Source organism: Styela clava, chromosome 4 (genome assembly GCF_964204865.1).
Source record: "Styela clava chromosome 4, kaStyClav1.hap1.2, whole genome shotgun sequence".
NCBI classification, from domain to species: Eukaryota; Metazoa; Chordata; class Ascidiacea; order Stolidobranchia; family Styelidae; genus Styela; species Styela clava.
Window position 1 is genome coordinate 9,320,483 of NC_135253.1, and position 19,878 is coordinate 9,340,360.

A 19,878-nucleotide genomic window follows, 5' to 3' on the forward strand; every position below is an offset into this window, starting at 1 on the left:
CTCAGAGTTGTTGATAACTAGAATTGTATAAAATGTCGAATTCAATTCGGAATATACTTCCTTTGCTGAGTGCTGTATCAGATTTGTCAGTGGAAAAAATCACATTGGACCTTTCAGATAGTTTGAATAGATTATTGAAACAAGACCAATTCAGATTTGAGGAGAAATATTTGGAGAAACTGCAAGTTTTAACTGCATTATTGGAATATAATTACAAGGATAACGCAGAAGCCGATCCAGCCTATGATCACCTTCGCTTACAACAGAATACTCTATTTGATTTGTGGAAAACTGCAATAGAAAAATATACACAAGATGGAATGGATACATCTGAATGTCTAGAACATTTTTTTATCATATGTGTGCAAATATTTAATGAAGAATATCAAAAAAGATGCTGCACCATCTTAGAAAACATCTTCGCTACTGCTGTGGAGGAAAAAGAATCAAACTTCAAAACGAAAAACATTTTCAGTATTTTTGAAGGCTTACTTACGAATAATGAAATTATCATTGCTGATCTGAAAAAAGTACTGTTTAATAAATTATGTGATATTTTTATCACATGTGATGAGAATTTATTAGAAAATGGTATTATCGTGCGATGTGGCGCACTACTTTCCCATTTGAAAATGATCAATGTCGTTGAAATTTGCGACTCTGTTTGGATAAAAGTCTTCAATGCTCTTATGGAAAAGTCGTCATTGATATTGAAACCATATCAAGAAGTGATTAATTGCGATCATGGAAATTGGTTGGTTCAACTTTGTCTCACATGGATTGACATACTTTTTGAAATTTCCAGTGCAGAATTATTGTCTAACAATCGTGATAAAAACTCTCCGAAAGTACAAAAAGAATCACTTTTGAATGATGCTAATATATGGGTGGTAATACAATGTGGACTTTGTCACACGAAATCATATACTCGAAAACAAGCTCTTTTTGATCTCAGACGAGCATTATCAGTGGCTTCTGAAATCTCTTCAATCAATGCGAAGATTTCAAGAAATAAAAAAGGTGGAAGTCTGCAAGTTTGTAGGGAGAATAATATTTTTACTTGGAATGATGAAAATAAAGATAACTTACTATCGTTCTGGAAAGATTTTTTTCTTGTGTGTGAATCTCTAGAGGAGAATCAGCTTCATGTTATCAAGCCTGTCATGAGAAAGTTGGATGGAATGATTGAAATGGCATATATTAGGAAAAATGAGAATAAATCTCTCATTCACACTTCATGGATTTGCACAATTTTACAGAGGATGTTGTTCCATGAAAATAAGTAAGCTCCAGTTAATGTTTTGAACGGAAAGTCAACTATGTTGTGTTGGAGCTGCACTTAAAAATTCTCTCCAGATCTTGAATAGCTATGTAATTCAGTCATCCAAAAGTGGGAGTTTATGTCAAAATAGCATAATATGTAATAATTATTAAGCTAATTCAATAAATATGCTTTCATTGTCAAAGACTTCATCGTTAAGATATGGTTTCATGAAGTCAAACACATAAGTCACAATTGAATTTGGTTTTTGGCCTAGTTTTTTTGTTGGTTAGAACTTTTCAATGAATTGATCCTATCATAGGATAGCCTTACTTTAACATAATGATTTGAAATGGGAATCATCTTGCTATTAACATTATCGATTTTGAAATTTCAGATCAATACAGCGAGAGGGTGTTATCTTGTCTCTAAGTTTAGATGCTACCAAGTTCCCTCTTCTTCAACAAGAATTTGGAGATGAATTCCTGCATAATTTGGTTGATTCTTTGAGAGATTTCAATTTATATTGTGATTTCAGGTAATACTGTAGGTCGTGTAGATGGTAACAGAGAAGATATGTTTATAGATTGGGTGCTCGAAATGTATTCAGATGATTGATATTACTGTTTTATTATACAAAAATTTGTGTTTTTCTGATGCAGATATCATGATTGTGCTAAATTGTCCTGAGATAGATGTCATGGCTTCAAATTTGATCTGTATTTTTAGGGATGGCCAAAACAATAAAAACATGCCCAAATGAATGTATGATATACGGATAAAATTTTATGGATAAGCATTGTTTTATAGATTTAGATAGAACCCTAACCAATAGCGCATGCATGTCTACAGTACAACCAATATTTGTGACCCAGTCAAAATTTGAATGTCAAACTTTATTTTCACAGAGACAACACTTTGCCGTCACCACAGAATGGAGCTGAGTTTCCAATCCTTGCGTGTCATTGGCAAAAGTTTTTAGAAGGTTGCTTGAAATCTGAAAGCGAGAGCAATTTCCTTAATTGCATTTTGTTAATCATTGCGGATTTCAACTGGGGATCTATTCCTTTGTATTATATCTGCCATGCATTATTATCCCTACCTACTTATCATGCATGGGTTAGTGATGATTTAGGACTGCTTCAAAATTTGGTAATGAAAAGTATTAGGTCACATGACTCAAGACTGCGGAATATTATCCAATGTATTTTGATTAGATCACTGATGAAATTTACGGATTGTGCAAAAGTTTCATTCGATGAAGTATTAAATATATTTATTCTGTGTGGAATGAAAAAAATCTTTGCCGAAGACCAGGATTTACGGGCAGAGGTAGGTAATAAAATAAAAGCAACTTGCTTTTACTTAGGATGAAGGCGCATCGTGCTAAGCATTAGGAATACGCTCGCCACTGCACCTCTGATTATCGTGTGTGGGTTCGCTGGTTTTTTGAACACTTTTTTCAAACGTACTGTAATTTATTTTAAATCAATTTTCAGATTCATTTACTTTTGTTGCTGATATCTCAGTTTTTTTAAATTCTTTGCAGATGCTAGACTGGCTTGTCAAAAATTGGAAAACTTTTAAAGAAGTACAATCAGAATCATATGAAGACATATGTCAATATGCTTTGGTAGGAATGGAGAAATATTGTGCATCATCATCAAATGATTTAATTCAGCATTCATATGAAGAATGTCTTGCAGAATTACAGTCATGCAGTTTTGTGATATTGCTAGCTGAATATTCCCAATCTTCAGGTAAAGATTTTTGATAATATTGGATTTACCGTGACCTCTCTCGTAGGTCGTCGCATAGTGCTGAGCAAAGTGTAACCATCACGGATCTGATTAGCCTGACTTGTTCGATTTCTGTAAGGGAAATTATGTGCAAAATGCTTGATGAAACTTCCTATACAGTAGCTCATGTAACCTCTAATTGGCAGCAGCTCGCTTCACCATGCATTTTGAACAAATAACTGGTTACCTATTTCAGTCCCGTGGAATATATTTGGAAATCCTAAACTATCCTGTGAACGAACTTGTAGACCCAATTGAGGTATATGACATAACATCATTGGATTTGAAAAGATTTTTTCTATTTTATCTTTCTTGATATATAGTAGTTAATGGAGTATTATTGATTTTGGTTTGACCACTGCACACATTAGAACTATAACTCAAAATCTGTAATTGGCGATTTCAACATCACTAACTGCCATTCTAATAATGGAGAAATTCTATGCATGAAAATTTTTTGCATGAAAATGCATGAAAAAGACTTTTTCTATTTTATCTTTCTTGATATATAGTAGTTAATGGAGTATTATTGATTTTGGTTTGACCACTGCACACATTAGTACTATAACTCAAAATCTGTAATTGGCGATTTCAACATCACTAACTGCCATTCTAATAATGGAGAAATTTTATGCATGAAAATTGTGCAATTATCGTAACTATAAATCGTTTCAATTTTAATATATTTTTCAGGCTCATCTGAGAATGACTTTTTCTTAAAAGTTTTAAAATATTTGAATTCTATCATTGAAAAAGCATCTACTCATCTTTATTTGTCGAAAGAGAAAGTTCACAAAGCTGTTTCTTTATTAAATCATCTCGTTTCAATGTCTTCATCAAAAAGTGATAAAAGTTAGTGTTTTTATTGTTTTTGTATTAGAGAGTTTCAAACAAATAACCTCTGACTTTAGTATTGATCATTGGATTTGGTATTCTTTTCATGATTATCACATGTGAATGTCAAATTTTACATAGATTATGATTTCACTGCATATTCTGGCAGTTTCACAGATACTTTCATTTAAGTTGAATTCATGCATAGTTTCATTTAAAGTCTAACTGCAATTAGTATATGAGAGGGATACAGAATCAGGGAAAATTTACGAACTGAGCTCTTGAGTCGAAAAAAAATTCTGACTTTGGCTCTTGACTCAAAGTTTCGATAATAAAAATTAATTAATAGTGATAATCAACATAATTTTTTTTAGTTTCTGTGGACAATTTTGATTTTCATTATAACTGTTGAAAGTCTGAAATTCCAACATGTCAGACTCTTGACTTCACAGCCCTGATGCTTGCAGAGCAGATTCTAGATTAGGGAATTACATAAATTAATTCTCTGCTCTATCTTATTATTTCTTAATTTTTTTTATCTTTTTGAAAGGCAATGCAACATTGTACAACATCTATTTCCAGCTGCTCAGAAGTCTCCAGGCATATATTGTAATGCAGTTCCCATCTCGCTCCACAAATCTAGAAGATGCAAACCTTTGTCTCACTTCTTGGGAAAATTTATTCTATATCTTGCTCAAGTTGAATCCAAGTTGTCAGTGGCCAAAGCAGCTGTTAGCCCAGTTTGAACCTTTGGTCTCTGCAGCAAAAAATATGTATTTATCAATGAAAAAAGGCCAGGTAGTATTTCCCTGGTTACTTAAACTTGTGTTCTGATTAGGACTGGGCATCTTCGAATACCTGATGATTCCAGAATCGAATATTTTTTTTCGAATCGAATCTTGAATACTTGGGAGTCTATGGGAGGTATGTAATTGTATGCGTTTTTTTATTGTAATTGATCCTGTCAACAAATGAATTACTAAAAACATAGAATGCATCACTAAGACAGATTGCTGGGCGTTCACACACAATAACAAAACACTTATTTACTAATACCTCAATACAGACCCATCTCACATGTCAGGATTGCATTGAAAAAATATGGCTACAGCTACAATAAAAAAAAACTGGGTACCTTATTCACCTCAACCATTGGCGGAAAGAAAAAAACAAGAAGGCTTTGGACAGATTCGAAGTGCCCAGCCCTAGTTATGAACTTATGATACCTCTAGGGATTGCCATTGTCCCTCATCTGTTTTTTTTTAAATATAATTTAGTTCAAACAAAGTTTCTAGCCTGACTAAAAGTGGAAAGAATGCTGATAGAAGAGTCGCAACTGACATGTTTGAGCTTCATATATGTTTATTTTGCGACATATATATATGCAGATATCAGTTAGCATTTGAGTTGAATGATGTCATAAAGCAGACTGCTATGAAACCATAGTAAATCGTGCAATTTTGGCCTTCCCTAATTGCTTGAACTATATCCTGATCCTGTTGAAAACTCAGACAAAGGCCCAATGACTAAGATAATCAATGTGTGAAATTTTGTTTAATTGTATTTGATGTGATATGTGATCTGTACATTGCACAAAAGCTCTATTTTTTGTGTAAAAAATAGATATATAAACCATTTTTTTGCAGAAAGATTTTCTAAATCTCAAGATCGTTTTGATGGCCTTGAAATGCCTCAGATGGATATGTTGTCTTCAGCAAAAAGCTTCCTTGAGTTTTAATAATTCGATGTCTTCCTATTTAGTAGGTAGGTTCTATTTTTTTCGAGTTTTTGAAACATATTTAATTCAAGGGTTTACTATGCCAATTTATCTAAACAAATGTTATATAATTGTGTTGGACAAACTAATCATCTATACCAGGGTGGTCCAAACTCAGGCCCACATGTGGCCCGCGGCTTTATTATAAGTGGCCCGCGTCTTTATTATAAGCGGCCCGCGTCTTCATTATATGTGGCCCGCGTCGTATTCGGAGAGTAATCAAAAAATCGCATATAGTGTTGTTTCGTCATAAATTTAACCAGAATAATCTTTTGACATATTGTTACATCACTAATGTCACTGAATTGACTAGTATTATGGCTAGCTGAGGCAACTAGCGAAGTTGAATGATGTTCTTGGCAGTCTTGATGTTATCTGGCTTTCTATCTTTTTGGTCAAGAATATATGCCAACAATTTTGGTATCGTAGAGAACTTGAAATTGAGTGCGGATTCTATTAGCTTAGGTTGGCTATGCCTGATAACTAAATACATATTAATGTTATGGTCTAACAATATCATTCATGTCGGGTGTTTTTTGCAACCAGCCTAAACAGAATTATAAAAATGCTGCTTATATTAGTAATTACCCTCAAAGTTCGGAAGTACCCTCACTTACATTTGCGGAAGCGCTTTTTCCATCTGAAAGCTAACACCAAAAGTAGATATCGAAAGACTTTGCAGGTTTTAGTAAGTTTTGTGGGTTTTTGCTTGTTTTAGCTCGATAAATGACAAATACTGATCAATGTGTTTGGACAATAAAATTGTTAGTTTTGAATTGTTAGTTTTGAAGTTAGTATTGATCTGTTTACCTATTCCTTGCACTATTGCAAAAATAATTTTGTGGCCCGCGGAGCTGACAAGCTTGGACCACCCTGATCTATACAATGGTTCAGTAAGACTGTTTAGCGAACCGATTTCTTGTCTAGGCCTGGCATCTGGGTGGAATGCTGTTTATGGAAGTCCAGTTTCCATATAATCACCCTTCTATTTGCTACCCTCTTGCCCGAGAGAATTTTATAAATCCATTGTTATAATATGATAATCGTTATACTGGTAATATTTTCTAATTATATTTGTTAAGCTGCTTAATTGGCTTTAAACCTACCCTGAATATTAATTACAATTACAATCGAAATTTTTTTTGTGAATACATATATATACAGTTTTTATATACACACCTAAATTTCTATTTCTGATTAAAGGAATTTTATCATTTCTTTTTTCTTTCAGAATATTTGGGGTCTTTGGATCTTGAGTCAAGTTTATTGTGTCAAGTTTCTTGCAAAGATCCTGATGAAAGAAAGCTTGTGGAAGACTATTCTGTTATGCAATGGTCTTGTGTGCTTTTCGCGGTGCAGATACAAAATGCTAATAACAGTGAATTACTGAATATTGAAGAAGCAATGAAAATCTTTTTAAATCTGGTTGATTCTGTCACTGATGAAAATTTACCAATATATATTGAAGCCATTGGATCGTTTATTTCAAAAGTAAGTTTAATTCATAATATTATGGGAAGTATTTTCGATCGGTAAACTGGTAATATGAAAACTATTGTGTACCTGGATTGGCCTTTTTTATGACACCTCCAGTGCATTGTTTCATCTAACATACCGTAAGTTATTTTAAGTATTCTAATAATCCCGCTCATATAGTTACTTCTTAGTAACTATACTTATAGTTTATATATCTATACTTACTACTTAGTTTATTTTATGTGGTAAATATTACAAAATGGTTAGTCTTTGAAATCTCTATTTGTCCTAAATTGTTAATAATATCAACCACTGGTTTCAGGCAACAAAATCTGCAAAGGACCACACAGAATTGATATGTAGCATTTTAGATGCAACTTGGAAAGCCATAAACTCCTTCACACGTTCCCCTGCATTTTGGAAATGCTACCAAGCTTTTCTCCGAGCCTTTCTGCAAAAATCAATCCTTCTTCAACCAGATTCTTCAATATTGCATGAAAATATCAAAACATTATTGCTTCAAATTGTATCTTCGTCAGGTGTCAGGCCTAGATTATTACGAGATGCTGTTGATGTATGCATAAATATCTGGACAAAATCAAACGGTATAAGAATTGTTGAATATGAAAACATGGAAACATCTAATATTCAAACAACAGTAAATTCGTCTGGTGATATTCCATGTTTGGAAACGAATTCGATTACTTCCAATATTGAGTTTTTAGTGCAGTGTTTAACTTTTGATCATGTTCACAAAAAAGACAATTTGGCTTTACTGAATGTTTTAGAACTTTCCAAGAATAAAGATTCAAATAAATCAGGTAAGAGGGTTTTTTGAAACCCTAAAAATATTTTGACAAGTTCAACTATTCTGTAATAGCTCAAAACAGAATATGATAAATTTTACCTGACGTATATTATATTTTACTGCCCAGCGTCTGAACCATATTAAGGTACTGTTGAAAATTATTCTCCCATATAATGTTTCCATATAATTAAACTCTTAGTATACATTGATTCTTCACTATGTCCAATTGAACTATTAGTTATATTGAAGAATGACTCTGCAAGCCCAGTACCGTTTCATTTTCCCGGCACTGTCTGTGAGACAGAAAAATCAATATTTGGTGGTTGATAAAGCAACAAAGAAATAATATTTTGGTATTTTAACATGTGTGACAGAAAATTTCAGAATACTTTTTATTTATCCTGAGTAATTCAATAAATAGTCTTGCTGCACACTAACACAAATATATTTCTGTAACGTTTCGTCTGACCACGGTCAAACTTCCTCAGACATACATATTTCAACTGAGTTGAGATATGTATGTCTGAGGAAGTTTGACCGTGGTCAGACGAAACGTTACAGAAATATATTTGTGTTAGTGTGCAGCAAGACTATTTATTGAATTACTCAGGATAGTTATCTTCACTCTTGCTACAGCATCCTTGCATTATATGCATACGGATCCACCGACGCAAAAGCATAGGAAACGGAAAAGTAGTTGGTCTTGTAGAAACCCAATCGATAGTACTTTTTATTTGTTCAGATTCTCGTCAGAGTTCTCACCATGTACCTCTAGCTACAATTTTAATGCTCTCAAAACTTGATACCAATTCATCAACAGATTGTGATCTTGTTTATTCTATCATGGAAAAGTTACTGGAATTGGATAAAAACATATCTAAGGTACTTCGAAACTTAAAATTGTGCAAACTTGTCAGGAGTTAAGGAGTGTTACCGGTACTCACTTTTATATAAGTTGGGGTAGGTTTTTTTCTTCCTTTAGAATAAATATAAATTATTTTTTTAAGTTAATCTTGACTAGAGAGTAGAGATAGACATATTCAAATGTGATTTGTGAATACTTAACTAAATTAGCTCGCCGACGAACCAACCTTCTGTCCGTTGTTAGATAGAATGGATTATTACCTTGTATCAAATTGACTGGGTTATCGTAACTTTTTAATAATGTATTTTATAACACCTGTCTACTTATTATAATTAGTGAATTGAATCAAATTGCATATCCAAATTACTATATTAATTGCAAGATCATCACGCATGAGAAATGGTCACTCCTAAATTGCTCCAGTTTCCTTTTCTCTATGGATGGATAGAAAATTTCATCCTATAGCCTATCACGATTTTCAAACAAAATATGACATGTTTTCCTGAAATAATGGATTTGTGATGATTTCCATGACATATGAACCCTATTTCATGTATAAAAGAAATACCAAATTACAGAATGCTTTCATTTTTTGTCCAGAAAAAACTCCGATATCACCAAAACTCAATTCAACATAAAGTGAAAAATAAAATTTTCCAAGCTATTTTGTTGCTGACGCCGTATATTGATCTAGAAAGAAAGTCAAGTGCTATTGTTAGTTGTCTTGTGAACAATCTGAAAAATGAAGCTCAAATTTCTGTTCGTTGCTACATGGAATGGATTATTGCCTTGTTAATATACAGGTTTGCTAATCATCATATTTTCTGTTCCTATTTTCCTAAGTAGCAATTGAAATAATGTTACTGTACTTCTCGTTCCCATTTAACATTTCTATCCTTTACATGGGGGTGTGCAAACTCGGCATGCGGGCCAAATTCGGACCACAAGGAAAAATTGCATGGCCCGCGGAGAAGTACCAATTCAGAAGGGGTGCTGCCCGCAAAACGAGTTTTAAATTTAGTTTATTCAGGTATATGCGAGTAATTCCGATCCTCTTGCGCTGCAGATGTCCAATTCATTATCTATGTCATAGGATCAATAACCAAAATCCCAGAAACTCTATGTTAAATAAAGGTGCAACTCGCTGTTTCACCCAGGTATTTGTATGTGGCCCTCCTGTAGTAAAGATTGCACACTCCTGCTTTACAAGACCATGTTGAAGCAACGCTGCATGAAAACACACACGAAATTTTCACGATTTTTTTTTCAGATTTCCCAGCAACCAGGATTTATTGTTGTCACATTTGAAGGCTGAGTCTCAAGGGGATTGTAACAAAACAGGAACTGCAAACTCTTCTGCAGTTTGTTCATATTTGATTTCGGCATTGCTTTATGGACTCTGCATTCGATCTGTTTCACCTCAGGTATAATTTAAAGGAATGGTACCAGTGACTATACAGACACTGACATTATATAGACTATTACAGCATAAGGTTTTTATGGCGCTGTTTCTGAATCATTCATGTTCCTCCCTTGGGCTTCAACTTTTGACTCATTGTGGTATTTTGAATATGATGCTTATTTACACTCTAAGCAAGGCCTGTACACTGATATCTAACGACTACTATTTTTGAAAGGACTGGGTCTTTTGGATTCGGCAAGCGCTTTCCCTATTTATTACACCCTGAGTGGTGGGGTGGGTTTGTTATTTGAACCTGATGTGTAACCTGTAATGCCACAACAGTTAAGTCTAGAACTTTAACCGCTAGTCCATCTTGCCCACATAATCATTATTGCATCATTGGTTGTGACTACGACATTTGCATGTTGCGGTGTGTCGCATCCTGCTAAGCGTTAAGAATACGCTCGCCACTGCACCTCTGATTATCCTGGGTGGGTTCGCGGGTTTGAATCTCATGCGGGAATAGTTATGTGCGAGAGGATTGCTGGACTCCTCACCTCCAGAGGGTGGTTCATGTGAATAATCACCATCAAGTCCATGCTTCCAAAAACAAATAACTGGCTATCTAATCCTATACATGACATGGACTGGTAACCGGACGAGGGGCAGTGGTCCGTCATATTATTAAGCCACCTTTATTGGCTTTCCTCTCCCCAGAATAAATATGTAAATCCTATCCTATCCTAACATAGTGAAAGAGAAATGCCTGACTCAATTACTATGGAAAGATTATTCGTGTGATTGCTGCCTTTGCTGGTCACATTGCTTCTAATCTGACCCATGTGAAATTGTTGTTATCAACTGTTAAGCCTTATCACAGGTGTCGCTGCTCGATAGGCAGTATTGGTTTCCTGTGCCTCTCGTCACCCAAAAATGCCATTTTTACTTCTTATTCTCTATTCACAAAGTGTATTTTGTGGATTTGTGGAAAAATAAACTAATAACTCTTGATAAAATATAAATGAATTCTAATGATAAATTCTGATATATTCAACTATTTTGGCATAACCAAACCATATGTATTTCTTCTTCCATCTATGTTCAAATGTAATTCTATATTTCAGGAAGAATATTTTCTGAATTTAGTAAATCTCTGTTTGCCTTGGTGCATGACTCAGTATTTCAACATCAGATTAAATGCTATGGCTGTGCTTTTAAGGATGAAAATTCACTTTAATGAAACAAGTAGGTTCAGCTGACTGTTTTTCATGATTGAATTTCATTATGCATCCTGCAATTGAAGTCACATTTTACTTAAGTGTATCTATCTATGGATTGTTTTGTTATTGATCGTCATGTTGGTATTTCTTTTCTTCCTCTTTTTATTCATGTGGAATATTTGCTATTCTCATTAACTACTGAACCAACTGCTTTGAAATTTTCAGTGGTTAATTTTTTGTGGCTATTTATTACTTTTGTGGCTATTTATTACTTTTATTTGTTTCAACAATTTCTGTGGCCTCCATGGGATCCGTTTTTTGTATGTGATGAAGTCATCAAAATTGCGCTGCTTGTGGCCGTTCCGCTTCTGCATAAGTTCAAATTTGTTGCTCAGCAGCGATGCGCCACCGCTACTGTGATAGATTACATAGCCCTACTACTTCATGTTCATATATTTGAGCATCGCTATTTTGTTTCAGTTCTTTTTCTACTATTTTGGATCAGCGCATTTTAAGGAATCCTTTCTAGGAATAGAATAATTAACTGAATTGTGGCGGCTATTTTCTAAATTCTAGCGACTAAAAACATGCTTTAACAACAGAGACTTCCACTGTAGCTATTGCAGTGTATGCACTCTGGGTGACTGCAATATGACAAACATATGATGTGATGTGAGATACAAAAATTTCTTGAACCTGAATAAAGATGTCATTTTAAGACTACTTGCTACCCGACGAATAAAATAAAAATGTTAGATTTCTTGTTAATAATTCAATTTTTTTCTCAAGGCAGGAGTGAAATACTATTGGATAAATATCCATCGCTCTCATCATGCTTGTTACTTGCTGATATTTCAACAGGAAATGTTGGAAAAAATTGGAACAAAATTAAGGTAGAGATCATTTTTTTTTCAAATACTTATCAGTCTCATCATATATGGTGATTTATGGCCTCATGTATTTTAACAGTCTAGGTAAGGATAAGTGTTGTGTCAGTAAACAATTTTAAAGAGTCGTTTTGTATCACCAACTCATCATGCTTAAATTTTTCGAAAGTTCAGTTCGCAAACTATCAACTTTATGAAGGCTAAGCTAAGTTGGGGGAGATTTGTAACTTAGCAAACAGTTTGTGAGAAGTCCTAAAAACCAGTCATTCAACCCCCACTCCCTTCATATTTGAGTACTTTAATCAATTGCTGGTCTATGTCAGTGACAATAACATTAATGATGAGCATACCTAAATCGTCACACGTTTAGTTTACATACCGTATATGCTCGTTTTACCGCCCGATCTTGATTAAGGGTCCGTTTGAATAGCCGCCCGTGTTAACAGAAAATAAAAATTATTAAGGGCCGGTGCTTGAATACCCCCCGATGTAAAAGCTGATTTTTCAGTGGTGCAGAACAATGAAAAATGAGAAGCGCTTTTGTCACAACGCTGTTGAATTTTAAGCGCCGGTAGATAACACTCACACCTTAGGCGTCCAAGTACATAACAGATAGCATTGATTACGTAACACCATGGTTCTCAAACTGGGCATCGCGATGCCAAGTGCGTCGTTTCAATATTGATAGGGCGTCGCAAAACTTTTCTTCTTTTGCGGATTTGTACCTGCGGTGCATGGAAAAAGTCGAAATTTTCGTTATTCTCGTTTAAATCAAACTTGAGAACTGGAAATAACAATATATTAATTATTGTAACGATCGAAAATAACAAGCGCCCGTGCTTGAATAAGGGCCCGGTTATGAGTTGGCTGAAAAAAATATGGACCCGGGCTACAAAACGAGCAAATACGGTATATCTTTTTTTACCTTAGTTTTTCGAGTTTCTTGAGATCTTCGATTTTACAATGTTTCCTTTCTATCAATAACATGTACTAACAATGGTCTTTATCCCAGGAAAACTTTCTCTTGTTTGATCTTGATCCACTGAAAGATTTGTCATTCGAAACTGTATATGTCGATATTCCAAGATTATTCTCAATTCAAAATCATGTGACTCGAGAAGATTTATTTCATTTCGCACAATCATATCAAAGTTCCGGTAATTTCTGTTTCAAATCACAGTAAGTTACGGAAATTTTTTAATTCTTTTGTTTGATGTTGCATGTATAAAATAAGACTCAAAATTATTTTTTTCAAGAATTAATATGATAGATTTAATAGTTTTGTTTCGCGAAATGTATCTTAAATGATTTATTATTCTATAATATAGATTTTTCAGATGTTTGAAATGATGTTTAGAAATAAATTGCCCTGGATCTTGACCAATGGTTCTCAAGTTGATCTGAAACAATTCACAGCACAATGGTGAATCTGTATCTACATAGTGAGAGCAATACGCTGATCCAATGGCTGAAAATTATTCTATTTCTGTCAATAATATAAAAAATAATTGGATATCTATATTCCCTGTACCTGCAAAATTTGTGAAAGATTATCAGCAGTGTGCTGGAAATTCGAAACACTCTGCTGTGAATGCATTCCCATACCTTATATTCAGTAGTGGGATTCAGCCGGTTCGCACCGGTTCTATAGAACCGTCTCACGGAATTTTATGAGATCAGCGAACCGGTTAGCATTACTGAAAAAAAACATGATTTTTTGTGACAGAACCGGCTGAAAATATGACATTTGTGTGATGGAACCAGCTGACAAAAAACCACCACTGCTTATATTGCTTTGAAAAAATCTCAATAAAACTGTTTTTTAGCATATCAATGTTCAATACCACTGATAAGATTCGTAAAAAATCAGTGCATTGGGTTCGACAAGAAGCTAAATCAATCACTAATGATATTGTGGTCAGTCCTGATGACAGATATCGAAAGAACTATGGAGCATCTGATTCTGAAGATAATGATTTGATGAACGGACTTGATAACGTCCAAAAAAAGATCATGCCGCGGATGGATGTGAATGAAATTACAGACAATCGATCAGAGGTAATTCAAATTTTTCAAATCTGCTTTTCAAAGATTTTTATACCTTTAATGATCCTATTCAAATTACAGAAATCGATCAACAAAGGTCTAGTACTTGTGGCTTCTCTCATCGATAAACCATCAAATCTTGGAGGTCTCACAAGAACATGTGAAATATTTGGTAACCTATTATATTTACTGATTTAAAATACTATTGCAATGCATCATTTATTACTTATATGTGGCCTCTGAAAATCTTTTTCTTTCTTGTTTTTAATACTGCAAATCTCTCGTCTCTTTAAGAGTTCAATAATTTTGGGACCATTTAAAAAAAAACGCAGTGTCAGGTTGCAAGGCTTGTTGACTTTTCAATTATATTTTTTCATCAGGTATCTTAAAGAGTTAAAGTTCCTTTACTTTTCACAATTTTATGTATTTTAATTATATTGTTATATATTATGTTTTTCCAGGCGCAGAATCTTTAGTTGTTCAATCATTATCATGTACTTCTGATAAAGTTTATCAGTCTCTTTCTGTTACTGCACATAAATGGTTGCCATTAAAAGAAGTCAAACCATGGAAACTTCCAGAATACTTGATGCAAATGAAAAAATCTGGATATACTTTAATTGGTACAGAGCAGACTGCTCAGAGTGTTTGTCTTTCAAAATACAGGTACAGATTTTGAACTTTTAGCTGTTGGTATTCTCAAAATAAGATATTGGGACGACTGCAAGCCCATGCATTGTATTTAGGTGATTGCTTGTCTTTACATTTTAATATAAATAAAACCTTTTTTTTTCAGATTTCCTGTGAAATGTGTTGTCGTATTAGGTAATGAAAAAGAAGGAATTCCGATACCCATTTTAAAAATTCTAGACGTTTGTGTTCAAATTCCACAGAAAGGAATTATTAGGTCTCTAAATGTTCATGTCAGTGGTGCAATAACTGTATGGGAATATGCTAGGCAACATCTACAAACCTAGCTTAGCTTCAATCTGTATGTTTCGTGGATATAGTAATGTAATGTATTAGGAATTGGTGTTAAATTAAATTTTCAAGAAGTTTTTTCATATTAGATTTATGTAAACACTGTTGGTGACATTTTGCACTAATACAAATATACGAAATTAGTGTATATAAATTACACAAGTTAACCCAGGGAGGCAACTGACGTGACTCCAAATCAGGTCGTTTAGCTGCAACAACCAAGTTTTAGGTTAGATAGTATACTGTTGATTCAGTGCTCACACAATCAATTAATATGATGATATATTTAGCATGCTTAGATGAAAATGATAAGTTTAGACATCATTTGCATGTCGGTACACGGTACCGGTATGCCTTCCGGTACGTTTTCCTGTCACCTTGTTATTCCTTGCACAGTATTCTAACCAAACACATTTAATTTGATATATTTATCCTCTCTATTTAAGTTGTAAGTAAAACAGCAACCTTTTCATCTCGCATTACAAGAAGAGCTTTCGTACAGTTGCAGGCATACCCGTTAACCGCCGTCGCGTGGCAAGTGGTCCATGGCGAGCTGGCCTCCACCCGCGCTGATAACCCAACTCGATCCATTGCAAAATATGGCCTGAAAAACCAAAGCTGATAGATAGGATATTCATTTCTCTCTTGTTGACCAGTCCAACTGGATCGTATTACTGGTTTTAAGATTGTGGTAGGTTTGCCTGTGCAGGTGAATCACCCACATGCATGTCCTTTCGAAGTGTACCTGGTGGGGTGCATTCGACTCCAAGCAGTTCAGAAAAAATGAGACTGAATTTGCGACTGCTGACTTCTACGAGTTGAAAATTTCGGACCCAGTGAATTTGATATTTCGTTACAGAATGTGTTCCAACATCGAAATCTGTCGACTAGTAGCTGAATTGGGTGATCGATATGCTAGCGCCATTGAGAGACTTCTTCAATGCATGGCGAATGTTATGCATATGTTCCGGGGAGCGTTTACATGCCGTGTTGTCGGTGCAGTGGCGTAACTACCCTTTGGATCTTGTGGATAAATCCAGGGGCGGCAAAACGTTTTAAAGTTTAAACGAAGTGGGAAAACGTTTTAAATGAACCAAGGCAGTCACATTAAACGACCTAATATACCACTGAAGCCAAAAAATTACACAAGATATACGTCTAAACCAGGTGTTTTATGCCTCGTGGGCCCCTTCCAGCGCCTATTTGCACTCGCGGTCTCCGTGTTCGCCATTCCAAAAAACGAAACGTGTTGGATTGTATTATGTGTTTACGACCTATTATGGAATGCAAAAGCAAACCACTGACAAGAAAGTAAACGCTCTCCAGTATACAATCAAAGGGAATCTTGCGCTTAGGACTGTCTGACGAGGTTTCTCGTATCAGGCGTAGTCTTTTTTATAGCTAGACGAATGTCAACATCAAGACGGTTTATAAATTTTGTTTTTGTGGTAATAAAAATTGGCTTTTGCTCCGACAGAAACCCGAACTTAGCCAATGTACGTTCTTGTCAAATCTAACTCACTTGGCAGCAAAGAAACCGATGCCAACGTCTTTCACCGGGGGTGATTTTTGTCGCGGTATTTTGGAGTTCAGATGACGTAATGATTTATTGCTCATTACATACGAGCAATGGCAGCATTAATCGCATTCTCTGGCATCTCAATTTACTTTGGTAAAGTCAACGGAACTGTTGTTGTTGTTAGTACATCTGTCTGTGCTTTAAGGCCCAGGAACGCAGCTATTCATGTGTTCATTCAAAACGGAACTGTAGTTCCATTTTCGTAATTGCGTCTATGATACGCTAGCGAAGGTTATCTCGCAGTCGAGTGGAATTGCCATTCTGTAGGTTAGACCAGACGGCCTACCGGCGAACTATTTTCATTGGTAGATTTCAAATTCCATTATGATCAAACAATTCACGCACAAGGAAATGAATACACCACGTGATCGCAAATAGTCCTATTCAGGTAATAAAACTGCCGTGGAAAGTATGCTAACGTAGTCGCTATATAATGAATTATTAGTCTTACGTCGTGACCCCCCTCGGAATGCTTCGTGGCCCCTGTAGGAAGCCTTCGGATGAGTACCACTGCACTAGTACAATCAAGTGATTTTACATTTAAAAGACGCTACAGCGCTGGACGTCCTGCAGTGGTTTGCAAACATCGTTTATGTGAATCAACACCTTATTTAGTCTCAAGCTTTACCTCACTGTAGTCGTTTCTTTCACAAGCTGCGAATAACGAAGTCAAAACCTAAGTTGATAAAGTTTTACTTGAGACCGACCATGGGAGAAAGCAGGCTGTCTGTGCCAGCAATACTGCCCATTGAAAGTGATTTAGTCAAGACATTATCTTTTGACGATATAATTCCTGAATTTGCTTCAATGAAAACTAGACTTTGAATTTGGAACCTTCGATAAAATTTACTATTCACTGCTTTAATTCTTCTGTTGTGTGAAATTTTATTCAGCTTTTACGGACGGTGTTGAGGGGCGACATTTCGCGCAAAGATCCAGGGACGCCACATTGCGTTGTTACGCCACTGTGTCGGTGTAACGGTTCCAGTGCTAATTTTTTTTTTACAATACAATACACTTTTATTTTGGTCTTCCGTCTAAAACCTGACGACACAGAACACAAAATAAAAAGCACCGACAAGGGCGACTAAAAGATCGGAAAAATGAGCAAAACCTAAAGAAAGGTTTATAGCGAACGCTACAAGCGTTGTTTACCCACACTCACACACGTGGAAAACACATTAAGACAAATATACTGAAAAAATTAATAAACAGCATGTACATAAACACGAGAAAGTAAAATTCACGGGCAAAGCTTACTTGTAGAATTATAAATAAAATTTGATGAACGAAAGTGGTGAAAACAATTTGAAGTCGTGTGACAGGGCTTGTGTTATAGCATTTAGGTCAGTGGTTCACAAACCTTTTAATATCGTTACCCCTAAATCGAATTATCAAAAGCTCAATTACCGCTTTCATAGGAGTCTTATCGTTATCACTTTTTCTCTGACCAAAAATGATACAACACCTATATCTTCCGATCGGACTTTAAGAACTAGCGATAGTTCAGCATTTTACCCTACAATTTGTACGGCGAAGTATTGTTATTATGTCGTTAGGAACCACATGACTACTCAAAAGTACGGGGATAATAAAGAAATTGTTGAAACAATGAACGAATTACTCCCTAAAATTGCCAATTTACCCTTTCGGGGGTGATTAGCTTCTGTTTTACTTAGTAAACAAAACAAAAAGTAAACATAACCAGTGATGTGCTCACTCTAACGTCGTGGTTGAAATATCTATTTGCATGAGTACTTTTTGACATATTTTTATACAAACTCTCGCTTCCTTCAATTAGTAAATTAAAAGTCTTTATCATCCAATGCGATGAGTTAATTCATTTGTCCAATTACATTTGATTCTTATGCCTGTGATCTAGTGAAATCGTTATCGCCGTTAGAAAAACATCTGGCGCGGAATCCGAAAGCAAAAGTTACGGTGTGTTCCGTTCATGTTGTTAATATTTTATAACGCCATTTTAGATTCCTAATATTCACGCGGTCACGCCCTTATTTTTAGTTGCCAATTCATCCTTTTAAGTATATTTAGCGTCTACATGCCCATGATTGCAAAAAAACGATTTTTTTTTGAGATGGAATGATTTCCAAAAATATAGTTTACCGACATAAAATCGATAACGGCGTCAAGCTGACCAAAACAACCGGCGACTTGAATAGCATCTGCGCTGCGAAAATACCACGCGTTATAGCTAAGGATGCCAAGTATGAGTACTTACAAGTATTCGATTCTTATCCGATTCCTAAATTTTCGATTCCGATTCTCGATTCCGAATCTCGGTTCCTCGACATATTACCGAAAAAATATACTCACCCAAGCAATACCAAGCAAGACAGCGATGTTCAAATTCTGGACGGAAAAGAAGGCCGAAACTAAGTAGTATGGGTATCCAATCTGCCACAGGAGACAAAACCGCACAAAGAAAAACGAATCCCTCAGAACCCACAGAGATTTTTAAAATAAATAAACGTTAAAGCCTACTAGCGATATTTATAATATATACATAGTGAAGTTTGCGGTGTCGTAGCAACTCAACATAGCAGTGAAGCAGTTTATACATATATATATATGTGAAGAAATTGCCACAAAACGTTACACATTGTTTGCAATCCAAGTTTCAAACTCGAGAATCGATTCCGGTGCATCGGAATCGATTCTAGTCGATTCCGCGAAGAATCGATTCTGTAATCGAATCCGGACCCGATTCCGCCATCCCTAGTTATAGCATTAAACTATCCGAATATATCGCATTGATTAAAATTTTCCGATTCGATAAAAATATTTGGTCACCCTTAAACACTTTTGTTCAGTATATTTGTTTAAATTCTATCGTTTTATAAACGTTTTAGACGTACACCAAAAATACATATATATATCATAAACACCAATTCTTTAATTAATTAAATATGACTTATAAAAGAC

At 35.0% G+C, this 19,878-nt stretch overlaps 1 protein-coding gene across 1 annotated transcript; it reads left to right on the forward strand.

Moving 5' to 3' along the window:
- Nucleotides 1–32: 32 nt before the first annotated feature.
- On the forward strand, nt 33–15,649 carry LOC120325932 (tRNA (guanosine(18)-2'-O)-methyltransferase TARBP1-like). The gene is made up of 19 exons (XM_039392113.2): nt 33–1,282; nt 1,659–1,799; nt 2,170–2,593; nt 2,811–3,021; nt 3,754–3,912; nt 4,445–4,692; nt 5,541–5,658; nt 6,903–7,162; nt 7,470–7,968; nt 8,698–8,837; nt 9,421–9,623; nt 10,091–10,244; nt 11,347–11,467; nt 12,232–12,335; nt 13,342–13,508; nt 14,156–14,387; nt 14,457–14,547; nt 14,837–15,041; nt 15,172–15,649. The coding sequence occupies exons 1-19, from the start codon at nt 33–35 to the stop codon at nt 15,350–15,352; spliced, it is 4,908 nt and encodes a 1,635-aa protein (XP_039248047.2). The 3' UTR covers nt 15,353–15,649.
- Nucleotides 15,650–19,878: the final 4,229 nt, after the last annotated feature.